The sequence below is a fragment of the Lonchura striata genome, chromosome 7 (assembly GCF_050655825.1).
Source record: "Lonchura striata isolate lonStrDom1 chromosome 7, ASM5065582v1, whole genome shotgun sequence".
In the NCBI taxonomy this organism is placed as follows: Eukaryota; Metazoa; Chordata; class Aves; order Passeriformes; family Estrildidae; genus Lonchura; species Lonchura striata.
Genome location: NC_140709.1, coordinates 23,522,402 through 23,538,220, shown reverse-complemented (window position 1 = coordinate 23,538,220; position 15,819 = coordinate 23,522,402). Strand labels below are relative to the sequence as shown.

General features: G+C 38.0%; 1 protein-coding gene across 9 annotated transcripts in view; it reads left to right on the top strand.

The window, feature by feature from the left end:
* Positions 1–15,819, top strand: part of ZNF385B (zinc finger protein 385B) — a 155,888-nt gene that overhangs the window by 30,457 nt on the left and 109,612 nt on the right. For 7 of the 9 annotated variants that reach the window (XM_021552492.4, XM_021552496.4, XM_031505402.3 and 4 more), the window contains exon 2: positions 234–536. In XM_021552492.4, the coding sequence (XP_021408167.1) occupies positions 236–536 (301 nt within the window). In that variant the 5' untranslated portion in view covers positions 234–235. Of the gene's footprint in view, positions 1–233; positions 537–4,348; positions 6,977–7,085; positions 7,906–15,819 lie in introns of those variants that run through there. The other 2 variants (XM_077785104.2, XM_021552497.4) reach the window with 2 other exon arrangements.

The following is a 15,819-nucleotide window of genomic DNA, read 5'->3' as shown; positions in this document are numbered from 1 at the left end:
GAGTTGTTCCAAGTTGCTGTGCACAGACTGTGATATATTACCAACTTATTATTTCTGAGCTCTGTGGTGTGTCACGAATGCATTTATTTCTATATTAAGCAATGCCTCTGCAGTTTGCAACCTTGTTAGAACTGGTTGCTGGGTCATGCATTACAGCATTTTAAAACAGAAAACACAGTTTTAATAGTAAGGATTTGTTGCTGTCTAGTAACAATTTTGTCTCTTCTTTGTAGGTATGAAGCGTCCATTAAGTCCTGACCACATTGTTGAAGATGGGACTATGAATCAACCAGCTGTTCTACAGGCCTTTGAAGAAAAAGGACTGAGGAATGACAGACAGGATTACCAATTAAGCAAAGAAAAAAAGAAGATACTATTTTCCTTCTGTGAAGTGTGCAATATACAGCTGAACTCTGCAGCCCAAGCTCAAGTTCATTACAACGGGAAATCTCACTTGAAAAGAGTGAAGCAGCTAAATAATGGAAAGCTCCCTACAAGTACAGCTCCTGGCACTTTGTTTGCAAGTACAAGCACAGGTACATAATTAGATTGATATGTTGCATCTTGGTCAAGAATTCTAAGGAAGCTTTTAAACTGTACCTTCTGCATGTAACATAACCATTAAACTTAATATAGATTAATACTATTAGTTAATATTTTGCCACGTTCAGAATTACTGGTGTATTTCTTTACCCGTGAAGACAAGTGGTATTGAGGCAATATTCCATTATTCCAGGCAATATTCCATTATTCCAGGCAATATTCCATTATTCCAGGCAATATTCCATTATGTGTTAGATCTTGAGGTATGGTCTGTTTAAAAGTAACTCTTGTGAATCCAAATACTTAGACATTTTGTCATCTGCTTTTGTTCCCAAAAGAAAGTTCTGGAGGGATGCAACATGTACAGGAGAAACTTTTAAATGAAATCTAGTAATAGAATGATGGAGGAGGAGAGCTGGAATTTACAGGCCTGGCCCTTTGATTCTTTCTCCTTTCAGCCCTCTGTGTTTTAACCACTCTTATACATAGAATTGGTTAGGTTGGAGAAGACCTCTAAGAAAGAAGTATTTCAAAATAAGACTTTTACTTACTGGGAAAAACAGAAGTCTTGGGCAGAATGCATTTAGCATGCATAATGTAAAGATACAAAGCACATAATATGCTGTTCTGTTTTTTGGGGGTAGTTTGTTTCTTTTCATTTTAGTGTTAGTTCATAACTACTTGAGAAAAATCTAAAAGATCTCAGATCTTCATACAAGAAGTTTTCTCAGTTGTAATATTAGTATTTATTTGCTATGTTAATACACTGCCTTTGTTTTCTTTTATTTCATTTTGTATAGAAATAGTCAAGCTGCATTGAAAGGTTTTGCTTTTTCTTCTGATTTTGTTCCTTGTTACTTGAATATTACTTGTTTTGAAGTCTGTGGTACTGTTTTCTTTGACTTAGAACTAAACAGTATGAGAGTATCACTAGAGAGATGAAATTCCTATTGAAAAACATCTGGATTACTTAATTGTGAGCATTCTTAAAATAACTAATATCTGTGAGGCATTATGATTGATTTAAGATTGCTCTGTGTGTAGACCTACAATGCAAACATAAAAACATTTTTTATTTTTGTTGCTTTTTGTTATCTGAACTCCTTCATCTGATAACTTTGCTGTCATTCCTGGGGATCACAGCTGATGCTCTGGCATCATTACTCAAAGAATGCTCTGATGCTCAGAATACAATTATGCTTGATGGAGCACATGCTTTGGGGTTACTGCATAGCTTGGGAGTTAAAATTCATGTTTTTTTCTACCTTGTTTACCGATCTCTATATTAGACTATTAGTTGTATAGTAGTTATGCTGGTCTATCTAGTGCATGCTGAAATAAGCACTCTTTTTTCATAGCTGAGGGATATTGTGTTCATAGCATTTAAAAGAAAGAAATTCCTTATAATAGACAACTTATTATTACTGTGATTACATAAACAATTTATTATACTGTTTAAGAACCACTGTGAGAACAAGACTTACTAGATGTAGTTCTCAAAGAACATTTTCCAAAAATAACTAGAAATTAATTTTCTTATAAATAGACATTATCCAGGCTCAGTTTTAATCCATGTCCTCTGGAGTGTTATTACCTCTTGTAATGGAAGTCTTCCTTTCCCATTTCTTCAGCTAACATTGTAAACAGAACTAATTGTGCAGATGGTAAGAGAGTAATTATATTAATCTCACCTCACCAGTGAATAGACTTTATTCCACACACAAAGGAAGCAAATAGCCCCTCTGATACTTCGCTGTTATAGCTGCACCCTTCTAACAAAGCATCTAGTGAACAGTTCAGCACACCTTAGGAAACTTCCTGCAAGAGTTCCATCCAGTGTCAGGTTGGAGGTTTTCCTCTGTATTCAGTAGATGAATGTGAAAGCAATAATATTCCCACTGGAAAATGAGGTGACTGTAAAATATATGTGACTGTAAGTTTTCCTTGACACTTGAGAAACCAGGATTACAGACCTGCCAGAACTGTCTTGATTCTGTGTGACAGAATTGATGGATTGCTGACTCCAGTTCTCCCTGACACTTGGTGGACTTTGTTATAAATGGAGATGAGACATATTTTCATATTCATTCTGTTTTGTGATCCTTTATGACAGGTGGCCCTCAGTTGTTAATAAATGTCCATTAACTTTTGACTCCTATGTGCTTTACAACTATAAGCTCAAATTTGTTGCTCTTAAATTTTGCTGGTAATGATCCTTGTTGTACTACATTGGAGCATTTATTATGATTCGATACCTGGGATTCCAGGTCCTGGCAAGAATACCTTTAATTTTGTAGATGAAGGGCTTTTATATATTTAAAGTCTAAATATCATTTTAGAGATGTGTTTAAAGTTACTTTTTTATATTTAGAGTAAGGGTACAATTGTCGTATGATTTATAACATATTTTTCTAAAATGTTTCCTCTTTTCTAGTTTATCTTGCCTCACCTGTTATTGATATATACAAACTCTTTTGCTATTGTACCTCTACCTGCCATTTAAATTGCTTCCTAGCAAGTAAGATTTAATAGAAAGCAAAGATTTGGGAGCTGCTTTTCTTTATATTGCCACAATCAATAAATTAATGGGTTGCATTAGGCAACTTTGGTCATTTGATCCACTCATTAATACCTCCTTTAATTTACGTTGGTGTTGAAAACTGGAAAAAATGAGTATTCTATTTGGAAAATGCATTGCATACGGTGCAAAATGCACGCACACATATTGTTTATGTTAGTGCTTGTTTATTACCTGCCTTGCCCACCACGTCTCTGGCTGCAGTTTCAGTGCTGCCACTCCCAGGGCCATCCGACCCTTGTGCCAGGCATGCAGACGTAGAGACAGGCTGCTGTCAGCAGGAACTCGCACAAAACTCAGAAAATGCGTGTTTGTCTTGCGGCTTAAGTTGGAAATTATTTCACGTATTTCCTATGCAGAAAAAGGAAAAGAAAGGGCTGTTTCCTGCAGCCTTGGGGAGATGTATTTTGGAGCAGCCTGTTGAAAGCTTTCAGGAGCGTTCTGGGTACCTGAACTCCACCTGCCCTCGCTGAGCATCCGCCGCTCTCGGGGCCGGCACGGGCCGGGCTCGGCGCTGACCGAGGTCCGCTCGGGCCGCGCGCTGCCGGCGGGGCGATCGCTGCGGGGCCGCGCCGCCCGGCGCCACGCGGTGGCGCTGCCGCGCTGCCGCGGCCGGGCAGTGAGGGCGCTGCGGGCTGCTCCCGCCGCCGGCCGGGGGTCCCGGCATGGCCGCTGCTCCTCCGCGTCTGCCGCAGCTGACACCCGCTTTGCCCCACGGATCCTCGGTGCTTCCTCCATGGGGTGGTGTGTCCTGGTGAGTCTCCTGGTTCTCGCTCCTTTCCCCCATGGTAACATGGGAGCAGTCGGTGTAGTTTTAAGGGAGTTTGCTAGAAATGCCTATCGAAGTCCAGATTTTACAGATCTCTGGAAACGTGTAGGGAAGTTTCATTTTTGTTACAGAAAATGTCCGGATTTAAGAGTGGGCAAAGGAGAACCCCTTTTCCCTGGGTCCTAGACTGTTAAAGGCACATGTACTTTAGGGCTCTCATTAACGCCCGTGTGATCTTCCTGCAGGTCCGGCTGGAGGTGTGATTGGGATGTCAGGATGCAGTGTGTCCTCGTAGCAGCTCTGCCTTCTTGTTCTTGAAATCTCTGACTTTGTGACAGTTTGGAAATGCTTTAGGACCCTATACCATGACTCTTTGTAAGGAATAGTGCTACAAGTTTTTCTGTGGACGCTGCAATACTGAGGAAATTATCACAGGTTATCACAGGTTGGTTTCCTGAGGTGTTATAAACACACAGTTTTGTGATCTGGTTCACAGCAATGACAGCCAGGGATTTGTTAATACAGCAAAATAAATATGTAAATTACTAGACTTCTGTTGTGTTTGTGACTTAAACAGGTCACAAAAAGGGCCTGGCAGTGGCAGGGAGACGGTAAAACAGCACTTTTGGGCATGGGAGAAGGACATGGGACTATGGACAAGGCAGAGCTTCTTCCACTTTTGGCAGCAGAGATTAGAGCTTCTTTATCTCTTTGTCTAGTGCCATATAAATTTGTACATCTAGGCAACCTACCAAGTTAATGGAAGCAGGGAGGTTTGCAATTAAAGAACTCAGATTACTCTTGATAGGATCCATGGACTGTATCGCTTACTTGCATATTTGTTTCAAAAAAAAAAAAAATAGAGATAGCGTGTGTAGTATCTTCAGCCAAAGAATTAAAGAGACTATTGATAGACGTTGAGAAATTACACTGAAAATATTCCAGATAGCCTTTGATCTGACCAATGATGGTTGGTTACAACAGGATGAATCTGCAGTGCACTGCTCTCATTTCAGTGGAGTTTTTCCTTGTTTTATGTCAGATGAATCTAAACCTAAATGCAGGTTTTTGTATGTAGGTTTTAATCTTTATATGGGCCAAGACTGCCTTTCTGACAGGTAACTTAGTTGCCATCTGAGATTGCTTTGTGCCAACATAATGGAGTACAGAACTTTTGCTTACTTTAAGCCTCTTGATCTAGGTTCTCAATTCCTTCTCAATGTTTCTTTCATTAATCTAAAAAGACAAGAATAATCCAATTTTTATTGCAGAAGATCTTTATGAATTATTCTAGCAAGTACTCAGAGGAATGCAAAGCAGTAACTAAAAGTATATTAAAGTTTGTGACCCGAGTCCTATTAAATGTATGCATGCGTAGCTACAGAATTAGTACACAAGTCTGTAGAGAGCACTGTGAGCTTACTCTGTGTTGGCCAAAACCATTTTTAGATTTAGCAGAAGGTGAGCACTTGTTCTGTCTTCCACATCTGCTGCTACAGCCTGACCTTTCACAAAGCAGTTTCAGGAGAGCTGCTTCTGTGGGGCCACAAAGTGGAGCAACTCCTCAGGGCTTCCCCTCTGTCCCCTCGTGAAGCAGGAGGTTGCTTCATGCTTTGCTGTCCTACTCTAGGAAAAATCCATTTTTCTATTTGTAAAAAATTCTGCTCTCACTAAAAATCAAAACTGCATCCAATAGAATAGAAATAATAACAGAAAGAGTTATATGACCATAATGAAATGTAGCTTAGTGAACTGCTGAGAAAGTCTTAGTATTTCACTTCTTGCTACAGGGTATGTTGACTTTTTTCTTATTCAGTGGTCTCTTGAACAAGATGACATTTGGTAGATGGTACCACATTCTTTGCATCGCTTGAGTCTCTTCCACCATTTACTTAAGAGATAGGTAATAGTATGTAACGTTTTTCTTACAGTATGAAATATATTTAGTATAAGCAATTGCTGTTTTTTCTTTTGCAGAAGTGATTGTAGAAACACAGAATTAAAAAATTTCCTAATTCCCTAATGGCAAATTGAAAACTATAACTCTTTTGAAGTAGATAAGAGTTATCAGACCAGTTATTCATTTCTACACTCCATTCTCTTGGAGGTGAGGAATACATGAGTGACATTAAGCAAGCAAATAAAGTATGTACCTATTATGGGAAAAAATGGTTTGCAGGCAGTGGTCCTTTGGGTGGAATGTGGAAAGATTCCAAAATAAAATTGGACAGTACATTCGGGACCCTTTGCCACTACTTTGCATAGATGTATTCTTGTAGCAAAATGCCCTCCTGGACAGTTTAACCTCTCTTCAAGGGTGGGTATGCTGTGGTAAAAAAAAGCAGCATTTAAAGCATCAGAAAATCGGATGTTTTAGAGTCTAGGACCAAAAATACAGCTGCTCATCAGCCATGGTTTCAAGCTGAGAATGACTGCAGGAGTGGTGGTGACACAACTTCTGCTTCAGTTGGGAGCATGTCCCTTGTCCTTTAACCACTTCAGGCATGGCCTGGAGAGTGTTTTAAATCAGCTGAGTTGATGCTGCTGCGAGAATTTCTTCACTGTCTCTCTGAAGGATGTGATCTACAGCTTAGAGGTGTAGAAAGCTGAGATGAAAAGGGATCTATAAATTCATACATTTTTATTCATGTGCATTTCTGGCCATGATTTCTGCATTAAAAATACTGGAAGAAACAAAATAATGAAGTCAGGTTTGCTTATTATTTTTACTTCGTAAAAGGAAAACTGACATCTTCTCTGTACAATAATTTTTCTCATTTGGGATCAGATCCTGTCAAAATTTCTCTGATAGTTATCTCATGACCCAGCAGTATATTTGGGTAACTGCACAGGAAATAAAATAAAAAACTCCTGTCTTTCCATTTCTTCAAAGCCTAGTTATAGTTACATCTGTCTTATGCTGTGTATCTCTGGCTGTGAGCATGCACAGCAAAACATGCTCTCTTACCTTTCTGGGGAAGGAAAACCTATGAAGTACCTGAAAAGATAAAAAAGATGTATGCTGCAAGAAGTCCATGTGGGAGTAGGGATAGCAGGAATTTAATAAGCCATGGATATTTTTCATAGTAAGTAATTTTAAATTACTGCTCTTTTGAAAGAATGAAGGCATTAGTCATGCAGTGTCATGCTTTTAATGATATTTTTGTTTTGGTAAAAAATATTTAATCTGCTAGACTGTGCAGGTCTTTGTTGGGTCAGCATTCTAAATGTTTTCACCCAAATATTTATTATGCTTTTTAATGGATATCCTGTTTTTTACTATGTAATAGACTGTTGTATGGTTAAAAATTACTTATTTCATGTCCATAATTTTGAAGTAATCTTATTTAGAAAAGCTGTAAGGTGTCATTAATTTTTATTGCTGGATTCCCCCCCCTCTCCCCCCAATAATGAACCTCTTCACAATACAGGCTGCTCATTCTCCTCTGTCTCGTGTTCGTTGTAGAAAAGACAGGGCTATTTTTAACATTTACACAGTCTAGATAGACGATTCCTCGTTCTGTGTGGTTTGGAGCTGAAGCTGTAGAGCCTTTCATAATCATATCCTTTTATTTTTTTATGGTTTGCTTGAATTTGATCTCTGTAGCTGATTCCATGCATTGATAATGAAGGCTTGGGTTGCCTGATTCTCAGCATAAATTCAGGCAGACTTCTAGTTTGACAGTGCTCTGTGTTTCGGTACGCATGAAGATACAGAACTGAAATTGCTTTGCTTTCTTTACAAATGACTCAGAGTGTGCTTGTCCTTCCCTAAAATGTTGCCAGCGTGTGAAGGATTTTCAATGAGCAGTGCAATAAGCCGGCATCTGGGAAGGTTTGAGGCTGCTCTGGTATAGCAGTGAACTGTCACACAGATGATCAGGGCTGGAGCCAACACTCTGTAGCACCGTAGATCATATTGGTCACATACTGGAAGTTTTGTTTATGTAACTTGGTTGCTGTTTAACCTGCTTAAATAGTATTGCCATAATGTGGAGTGGGCTTCCCAGTAGAGGTGAGTCTGTTTTTTATTATTCAACTTCACTAAGTTGCTTTGTGCTATGACATTAAGAGTGGATGCTTACATGTTTGGCATTATTGCTATGTGCAGTGCATTTCTGTTTTAGTTATTCCAGTGGAAAGGATAATAAAAAAGGCAAGGCATATAATGCATCTTTTTCTTCTCATTTCAGTATAAAAAATTACTAAATATGTGGCAAGCTCCCTTTCCTTGCTTGCTGTTTGCAGAGGGCATCTGTCCAGTAGGTGACTTCCTATGCATTTTAAATGTTTTTTTGAATGTCAGTGATGCTGTGTTACTGTTGTAGAAAGAAGCTTATTAGCAGTGTGAATAAATACCTCTTACCGGAGCTTGCTTTCTGGCTTGTTAAATCTCAAAGTATAGTTACGATGATGTGTGAAACACAAGAGCTGTCGGATTCTCCAGGTAAACTAAAAAAGTAAAGACTGAAATAAATTGTATACTGGATTTGACATAATAGATATGTCTGTCATTGTTAATATTAAAAGTTATGATCTGTCATGCCCAGAACAGCTTCCAGTAATTCATTTGCACTGACAGCTTTCTTTGAGAAGGGTATAAAATTACTGTTGCTTCTCCCTAACCAGTTAAATTTGAGATTTAGTGCACCAAGTTTTATTTAAGGGAACAGATAGTGTGCTAAAGGTAGCTTGTGTAGTTCTAGTAGCAAATCTTTAAGCTTGAAAGGATTATCATAAACTAAACAGACTTGGTATTTGTGTGTTTAAAAAAAAGGGCTTTTATTGAGAATATCACCTCTAGCAGAACAAAATAAAATAGTTCAGCTGAGTTACTTATTAAGCACTGCTGTTATGCAAATATTGAGTTGGTGAGGTGAGACCTCCTATGATTATATTTGTATATGCTGATAGTATTTTTTAAATAGAACAAGGAAAACTGTTGAAAAATATTTATTGTTTTTCTTGCTTGCTACAGAAATGTCTGTGCTTACTGTGTAAAGACTGCTGTGGTTTTGGTTGTTTTTTTTTTTTTTTCCTTCTGAGGAACTAGGACAGCTCATGCTTTTTCCTGCTAAATATATTTATGAGGCAGCTGTTTTATAGCTTTCAGCTCCAAAGTTATAGATAAGTGTGTATTTGTTTGACAGAAGATTCGAGAATTTCCATTTATTGCCAGTACATGTAAAGCTTGGCTAAGCAGACTGCATCAGGAGCACACACCATTTGTATTAGCCAATCTGTCTTTGCAAGTCCCAGGGCCACTATCTTGCTAGAAGCCACTGTGTGCTTTTGAAAGCATGAAATTAGTTTTATACTGAGCACATAGTTTCTCATTTAGCAGTTCTTTTTATGGTAATGGTCAATTATGGTTCAGTGCCAGAATTTTGGTGTTCTGTCAAAGCTGATAGCTTTTGCTAAGGTGTTCTTTGGAGATAAAGACAAACAAAATCCAAAAAAAACATCCCCAACAAAAATGCAGTTTGTGGTGGGGATCCTAGGGAGATGCACATAAAAGAAAGTTCTCCTGAATGACCTAAGTCTTGACATTCCTGATAGCATTTTGGAATTATTTTGTTGTAGTATTTCAGAAAACATTTGTTATTCATGACATGAAATTATTAAATTAATCGTCACCTTTTTATACTTAATAAGTTTTTGTTTGCTCTTTTTTTTTTTTTCCTGTGACATGTAAAATTGCTATCTCTCAATGCTAATTTTCTCTATGTGCTTATTTAATGATTAAGGTCAAAATACATGTGAAAAAATGTATATAATGCACCCTAAACATTCAGGGTGATTTTTAGATAGCTGCTTTACAAGCTTTTCCCTTTTTTTAGGAATCTATAGAAGTCAAAATAAGTTGTTATTCAAGCCTTTGTAAAACCCTTTTTAATACATACTATTCATAAATTGATGAACCAACTTATTTTTAACCTGTGTCTCGCTCTTGGCAGGTTTTTGTTGTTTTTCTAACTATGCCAGATTTGTGACTCTTCCTCACTAGGAGCTGTGCTTGATGAAAGGTTAAGGTGGTTAACATTGTGCACTTCACTTGGGTTACTCTGTCTAGCCTAAATTCCTCTCTCTTGTATATAGGCAATTTAAAATTGTGTTGTTTGAAATCTAGGTCTTCACAATTCTGATTTGATCCTGAAATAAGCATTTTTTTTAATGATACAATATTTGCTTCTTTACTCAGCTCTGTCTGCAAGGAGCAAAATTTGATGTTGCTTTGTTTTTTGTGCAAGATGATGTTGGCTCTAGAGCTGGTAGTGTTTCTTCTAAGTGCTGAGGAGAGATTCTGTTCCACCTACTGTTATGCCTTCCTGGGATAAGAAAAAGCTGGAGGTCATAGTTCCATAAGTTAAGTTAAGAAGTAACGTGAGCTGGTGTACCTGTTTTTTCTTACTCCATCATCATGGAGGAGAAGAAGTAGAAGCTATGGAGAAGACTGCCCTTTGTCACAGGCACTTGGAAAGCACAGCAGTCCTACTGCAACAAAGCTCCCTTTTCAAAACCATGTTTGGATGCTTCTATAGTCATGCAAGAGATGCATACTGGCAGCTTAAATATATATTGTTATCATTTTAGTACCTTTGAGTAAATTTGCTTGCTACTTTCCAGTGTGTGTTTAAAGATTACCAGGCAGAAAATATTATGAACATTTGGAAAACAATGTGTGTGACATGTTGCTAGCATGGCATATAAAATTTGTTTTATTTCTCTAAGTGCTTGAGCTAGAGTGCCTTTCTTTGTCCTTTTGTTCTTTGGAAATTCTTTGTATCATTTTGGATATTAGCTTGCCAAATTTCAATCTGGTTCGTTCTTTGTTCAAAGATGGTTTTTGCAAAGTCCTTTTACCCTTAAAGATCTTGCATTTTCTCCAAGTGCCTTTATTTTATGTTTCTTCTCCTGCCATTTCATATTGGTAGTTCAAGTGAGGGGCAAGATTTGATGTGTTGTGCTGGACAAAACCACTTCTGCTGTGGAGCTCTATTGCTTCTGTATCCATTCTCTAGCTATTTCTGTATCATATTGTCAGTTATCACTGTGGCACTGTGATTTTAATTTCTTCTCCTTTGGAAGACATCACTGTTAAGGTATGGTGATCTGCATTTTGGGAGTTTTCAGGAGGTAGCAGCTTCTCTACTGCCAAGATTACAAAGAAATTCTGAAGAAGAAGACACTAAGCTAAAAGGAAAAGAAATTATTGGGGAAGTGGTATGTTGTGAGCAAATCCATGTTAGTCACTTGACTCTGGGATCCAAGTATAGCTAGGCTTTTGGTGGAAATTTTGAATTTTGCTTTTTTTTTTAGTGGAGGTCACTGATGAATCCTGCCAGAGGAGCTGAGTGCACTGAGAGCTGTAGTTCACTGTAGCAGCCCTGTTGAAGCTTTACTACTGAAGCTCAGGTTTATATGTTTTTTCCTGTCTGTAGGTTAAAGAGCCAGAGATGTTCTGGAGGTCTCACCCAGAATGTTCAGCCAAGAAATTATTATTTTTTTAAATATACTTTCTGTTCTGTTGGATTTTGAGCAGTGCTCATAACATGAATCTGAAGAGAAAATAAACTGAGTAACTTCCCTCTTTCACATATGATTTTTTGTTCCTGTAAGGATGTTTTTAAAATTATTTTTTAGTTGGAAGTGAGGAAAGCTGGGTGTGTTTTGATCTCCAGAGGTGTAAGGAGAGTACAGGAGAGTACTTTTGTTTTGACACCAGCAGTCAGGGCAGATGAAAGGCTGAATTCCTTAGCCTTGGGTAGGTTCAAGAACTACACTGAAGTGTTTGTGTCTCTGACTGAGCAGTGCACATCTTGGGAGGAGATGAGAAGTCTTTTTAATACTCTGTGAATAGAGGAATACAGCTTCCTTAAGGCTTGAGGCTTTAAAATTCATATAGTGTGCTGCAGGAGCTACCTGAGGAAAGGGATATGACTATGAGAGATGAGTGGACAAAATCTTCCCTTTAAGCAACTTGTGAAACTGTCAGACTTTGGGCAAGATTTTGTGTTACGATGCATTTGGTAATACCATTTGTTAGTGTATGGGTTGCTCTAGATGGTGTAGGAGATCTGTGTTCAGATCACCTGTGTTCAGGTGATGAAAGGATGTTTCCATGTCAAGGGACTTTTGAGGTTACTGGGGTGTATTAAATTTTGGATTTTTTTGCTTGGCTTTGCTAGCTGTTCACATTGGTACTGTTTATATTTTTACTGAGGTAGAAAAGACAGAGCAGGTCTCTGGTGTGGGAGTTTCCCTTTCGCTCCTTTCAAGCATTCTGTGATGGCAGAAGTTGAAACACAGTACCTGGATTTGTAACTTCCACCTGGGGGTCTCCATTTACTTCAGGATATTTCATAGTAGGGGTAGAGAGATGAAGGGGAGGTAAGAAATCCATGTAGGGAGTTCTTAAAATTGTCTGTTTTTCTGCTCAAGCTGGATTCAAAAGTTTCATACATGTGCGTCTCCTCTGGCTCAGCCTTGAGTATTTGCAGTGATGACATCTGGAGATGTTTTTGTGACCGAACATTTAAATATGAGCAGAAATTGAGGTGTTTTTTTTAACAGGTGATCAAACTTAGGTGGAACATGGAAAAAATAAGGAGGTGAGGAAGATTCATAGGCTTTAGAGTGGCACATCTGGATAAAGAGTCACAGAAATCACTTCATCAAGAAAAAACAGCCTATTTGGAAAGGACAGAAGATTACTGTTAGGAATTGCAGTTCATGTATTGTGGCCAGGTTTGGTAGTGGTACCATTTGAGCCTAATGCATCTCTAGTAAGGTTTTGAATAGTAAAAATTGATCTATTAAGTAATCATTGTAGTAACCTCTTTTTTAAGGAAACACAAACAGCACTTAGCTCCTGTGTACCCAAGTTACTTTTGAAAATAAGATTTAACCTTCTCAGTCACTTTGGCTACTGAGTTAAAGATAAGACTTTGAGAAAAGCCAAAGCTGAAACACCAGGAGTGTATTGACTGGGGAGCAAATTGTTATGAAAACAGCCTCAGATTCTGGATATTTTAAATATGGTTATAAAGAATGGAAAGTGGTATAGTTCCAGATTTATTCTTGATATCTATTGACAGAAACAAGGACAAATCTGGCAGAAACAAACAAAAATATTGTTGTCCTTTTATTTTATCAGCTACAAACATTTACTCATTTTAATAATTCACCCTATCTAATAAGTATTTCTCCTTCAAGGGAAAATTGTCTTTTCTTTCAATCTTCCTCCAAACAAACAAGGCAACTGTTTCAGAGATTTTCAGACTACCTTTGCAGAAAAAAATATTTGAGTTGATATTGTTGGGTAAAGGGTATATTAGACTTCTACTCTGGTTATTAGTTATTGCATGGTATCTATGCTTACCGTGTTTGTGGGATTTTTTTTTTTTTTTTTTGCTTAAATTCTTGGTAGGTGGTGGAATGCCAGGCACATACTTTGCCTTAGAATCCAGTTTAATGGATTTTTACAGTTTTGCTTCAAAAATACTTGTTATGATTATCCAGACATGAAATCAGTGGATGAATTGGGCAGATAAATCTATCTGTATTTTTAAAGTATTTCTACTTTATACTGCTTTCCTCATTTGGAAACTTGGTGTTGCTTTGATCAATGGCACATTACCCTGACAGCTTCAAGTCATCCCTTTGCAAGGTTGATGCAAAGCATCAAATCTGTTTTAACTGCTTTAAATAACCAAGATAAGAATCCTAATCTCAGGAATTGTCATTCATTAATTGAATATCTGCAGAGTGGAGAGCAGGGCTGTGTTGTTTCTGCTGCTTGCAGCTTGGCAGTCTGAGTCTCCTCCATCCTGTGCCCAGGGTGATCAGCCGTGCACTGTGCACAGGGAGCTGCTCTGGCCCCTCTCACGGGCACCTGCCGAGCCCGTTCAACACTGACCCCTCTGTGCAAAAGCAAACTGCTGGAGCAACACTAGGAGTTTAGAAATACATGGGAGTCTGAACGAAAAATGGCAATTTTTATTCTGTCTTGAGTGGTCAAGTACATGTAGCTGGAAATTACTTATCCTAAAATGTGTCAAAATAGCAGCTTTTAGTAGGCAGCTGAGTGATGATAAATGGCAAGGAAGTGCTGTGCTATTGTGCTACCTGGCCTGGAATTGAAATCCTTTTACTCAGTATATTATTTTCTAGGCCATCTATTGCATGAACATGCTGTATACTGCCTACTTTTAATAGAGTTCTTGGGTCAGGAGAAATTGTTATGCAAAGTCAAGGTTTCAGGAGTTGCATAGCTGGTAGAACAGCCAGTGACAGTGCAGGCACACAGAGGAGGAGCCTTTGAGGAACTATAATAACTTAGAAACTTTTTTCCCGTCTTCTTTTCCCTTTGATGTTCTTGCTGGATGCTAGTAGAACACGATGGTACTGCTGTGGTGTGGAGCAATCAGCTGCCAGCACAAAGCGAAGTCTGAAGGGACATCTACCAATTAACTGAAAATAATGAGAAAATTATTATTGTTACCCTAATCAAAGCTAACTTGTTACCAAGAAATTTGGAAGTCAGCACATGTGTAAGCCACATATGGTCTAGTATGATAGTTCTGGTATAAACAAAGTCAGAATCAATGCATCCACTGGGGCTCACAGACTCTGAGGGCTGAAGGAATCGCCAAGCCTTATCATTCTACAATACTGGACAAAATAATCTCTGGTATTAATTCCTTTAGGAGAAGAAATTGCTTTCCCAAATATGCAGGTGTTTGCTGTTAAGTCAAATAAATCTGCAATTGAACTAGAACACATTATTTAGTGACACATTCAAGTTCAGTTTAAGGACTTCAGGATGTGATGAATTTGCCTGTTAAGCTCTTGAATTGTTTAAATAAACCTTCACCCTTGCAGTTAAGAACTGTATCTTATTGCCAATTGAAATTTTCTAATTATGTGCTAGGAGGTCCCTTTTCCTCTCTGCTATTAAAGAATCTCCAAGATCAGATACATTCTCCTAGTAAAATGGCAGGGAATCTTCATTTCAAGTCCAACCCTGTTTGTATGAAGGATGCAATTACAAGCAGAGATTGTGTAACATTTGAAAAGGTTATGTATTACTTTTTTAATAACATGATTTTACATCAGTGACTCGCCGATGAATCAGGAGGACAGCTTTGCCCCCGCAGCCGTGGACTGTTGGGTCCTGGTGTTTAAAGTCTGCATGACACACTTGTAACTGGAACAAATACTCTTTCAGCCAGGAGTGAGTTCATAAAGCTCTCTTTCTTTGCATCAAGTTAGAACCATGATACAGATACTGCTCAAGATTTTCTGGGCTTCTGTTGTCTTTTCCTCTCCTCTAGTTATTTTCAGCTGGCAGGATCAAGATTTTCTCTGTGAAAGGAGAGTAATTTTCCAGTTCAAATTCCTTGCTTATGGTATGGGCTGCTTATTTTGCTCTTTTTTACAGAGTTGGCCTCTGTTCCTAATACTGTATTTTAAATACTGCAAGGCAGCTATGTAGCAACTCTGTGTCCGCTGCTTGGTACCATCTGGGATGTGAGGGGAACTTTGTCACTCAAAGTTATTTTACCAGTTCAAAAAGAAAATATGCTTAATATTGATGTAGGGTTTGTATTGGCATAGCTTTATCTGAGTTCCTGTACATAATGTTTCCTAATTTTCTTGGTTGTAGTTTCAAAAGCTTTCATTGATCTAAAGCATACTTTTGGTGAAAACAGAAAGTGGAGAATGGAGAATCTACCTAGCTTGTAAAGATACTGTGTACATGATTTTGTGACAGATGTTTCCTTATAGTTTTACCTAGGTTTTAGGGAAAGAATATATGTAATCTAATCGTGTAAATAATTTTGTTGAGTTTTTATCGTTTTTGCATACATTAGTACTGACACTCATGCTCATTAGTCATTGTTTTTTTCTCACTTCATTGTATTGT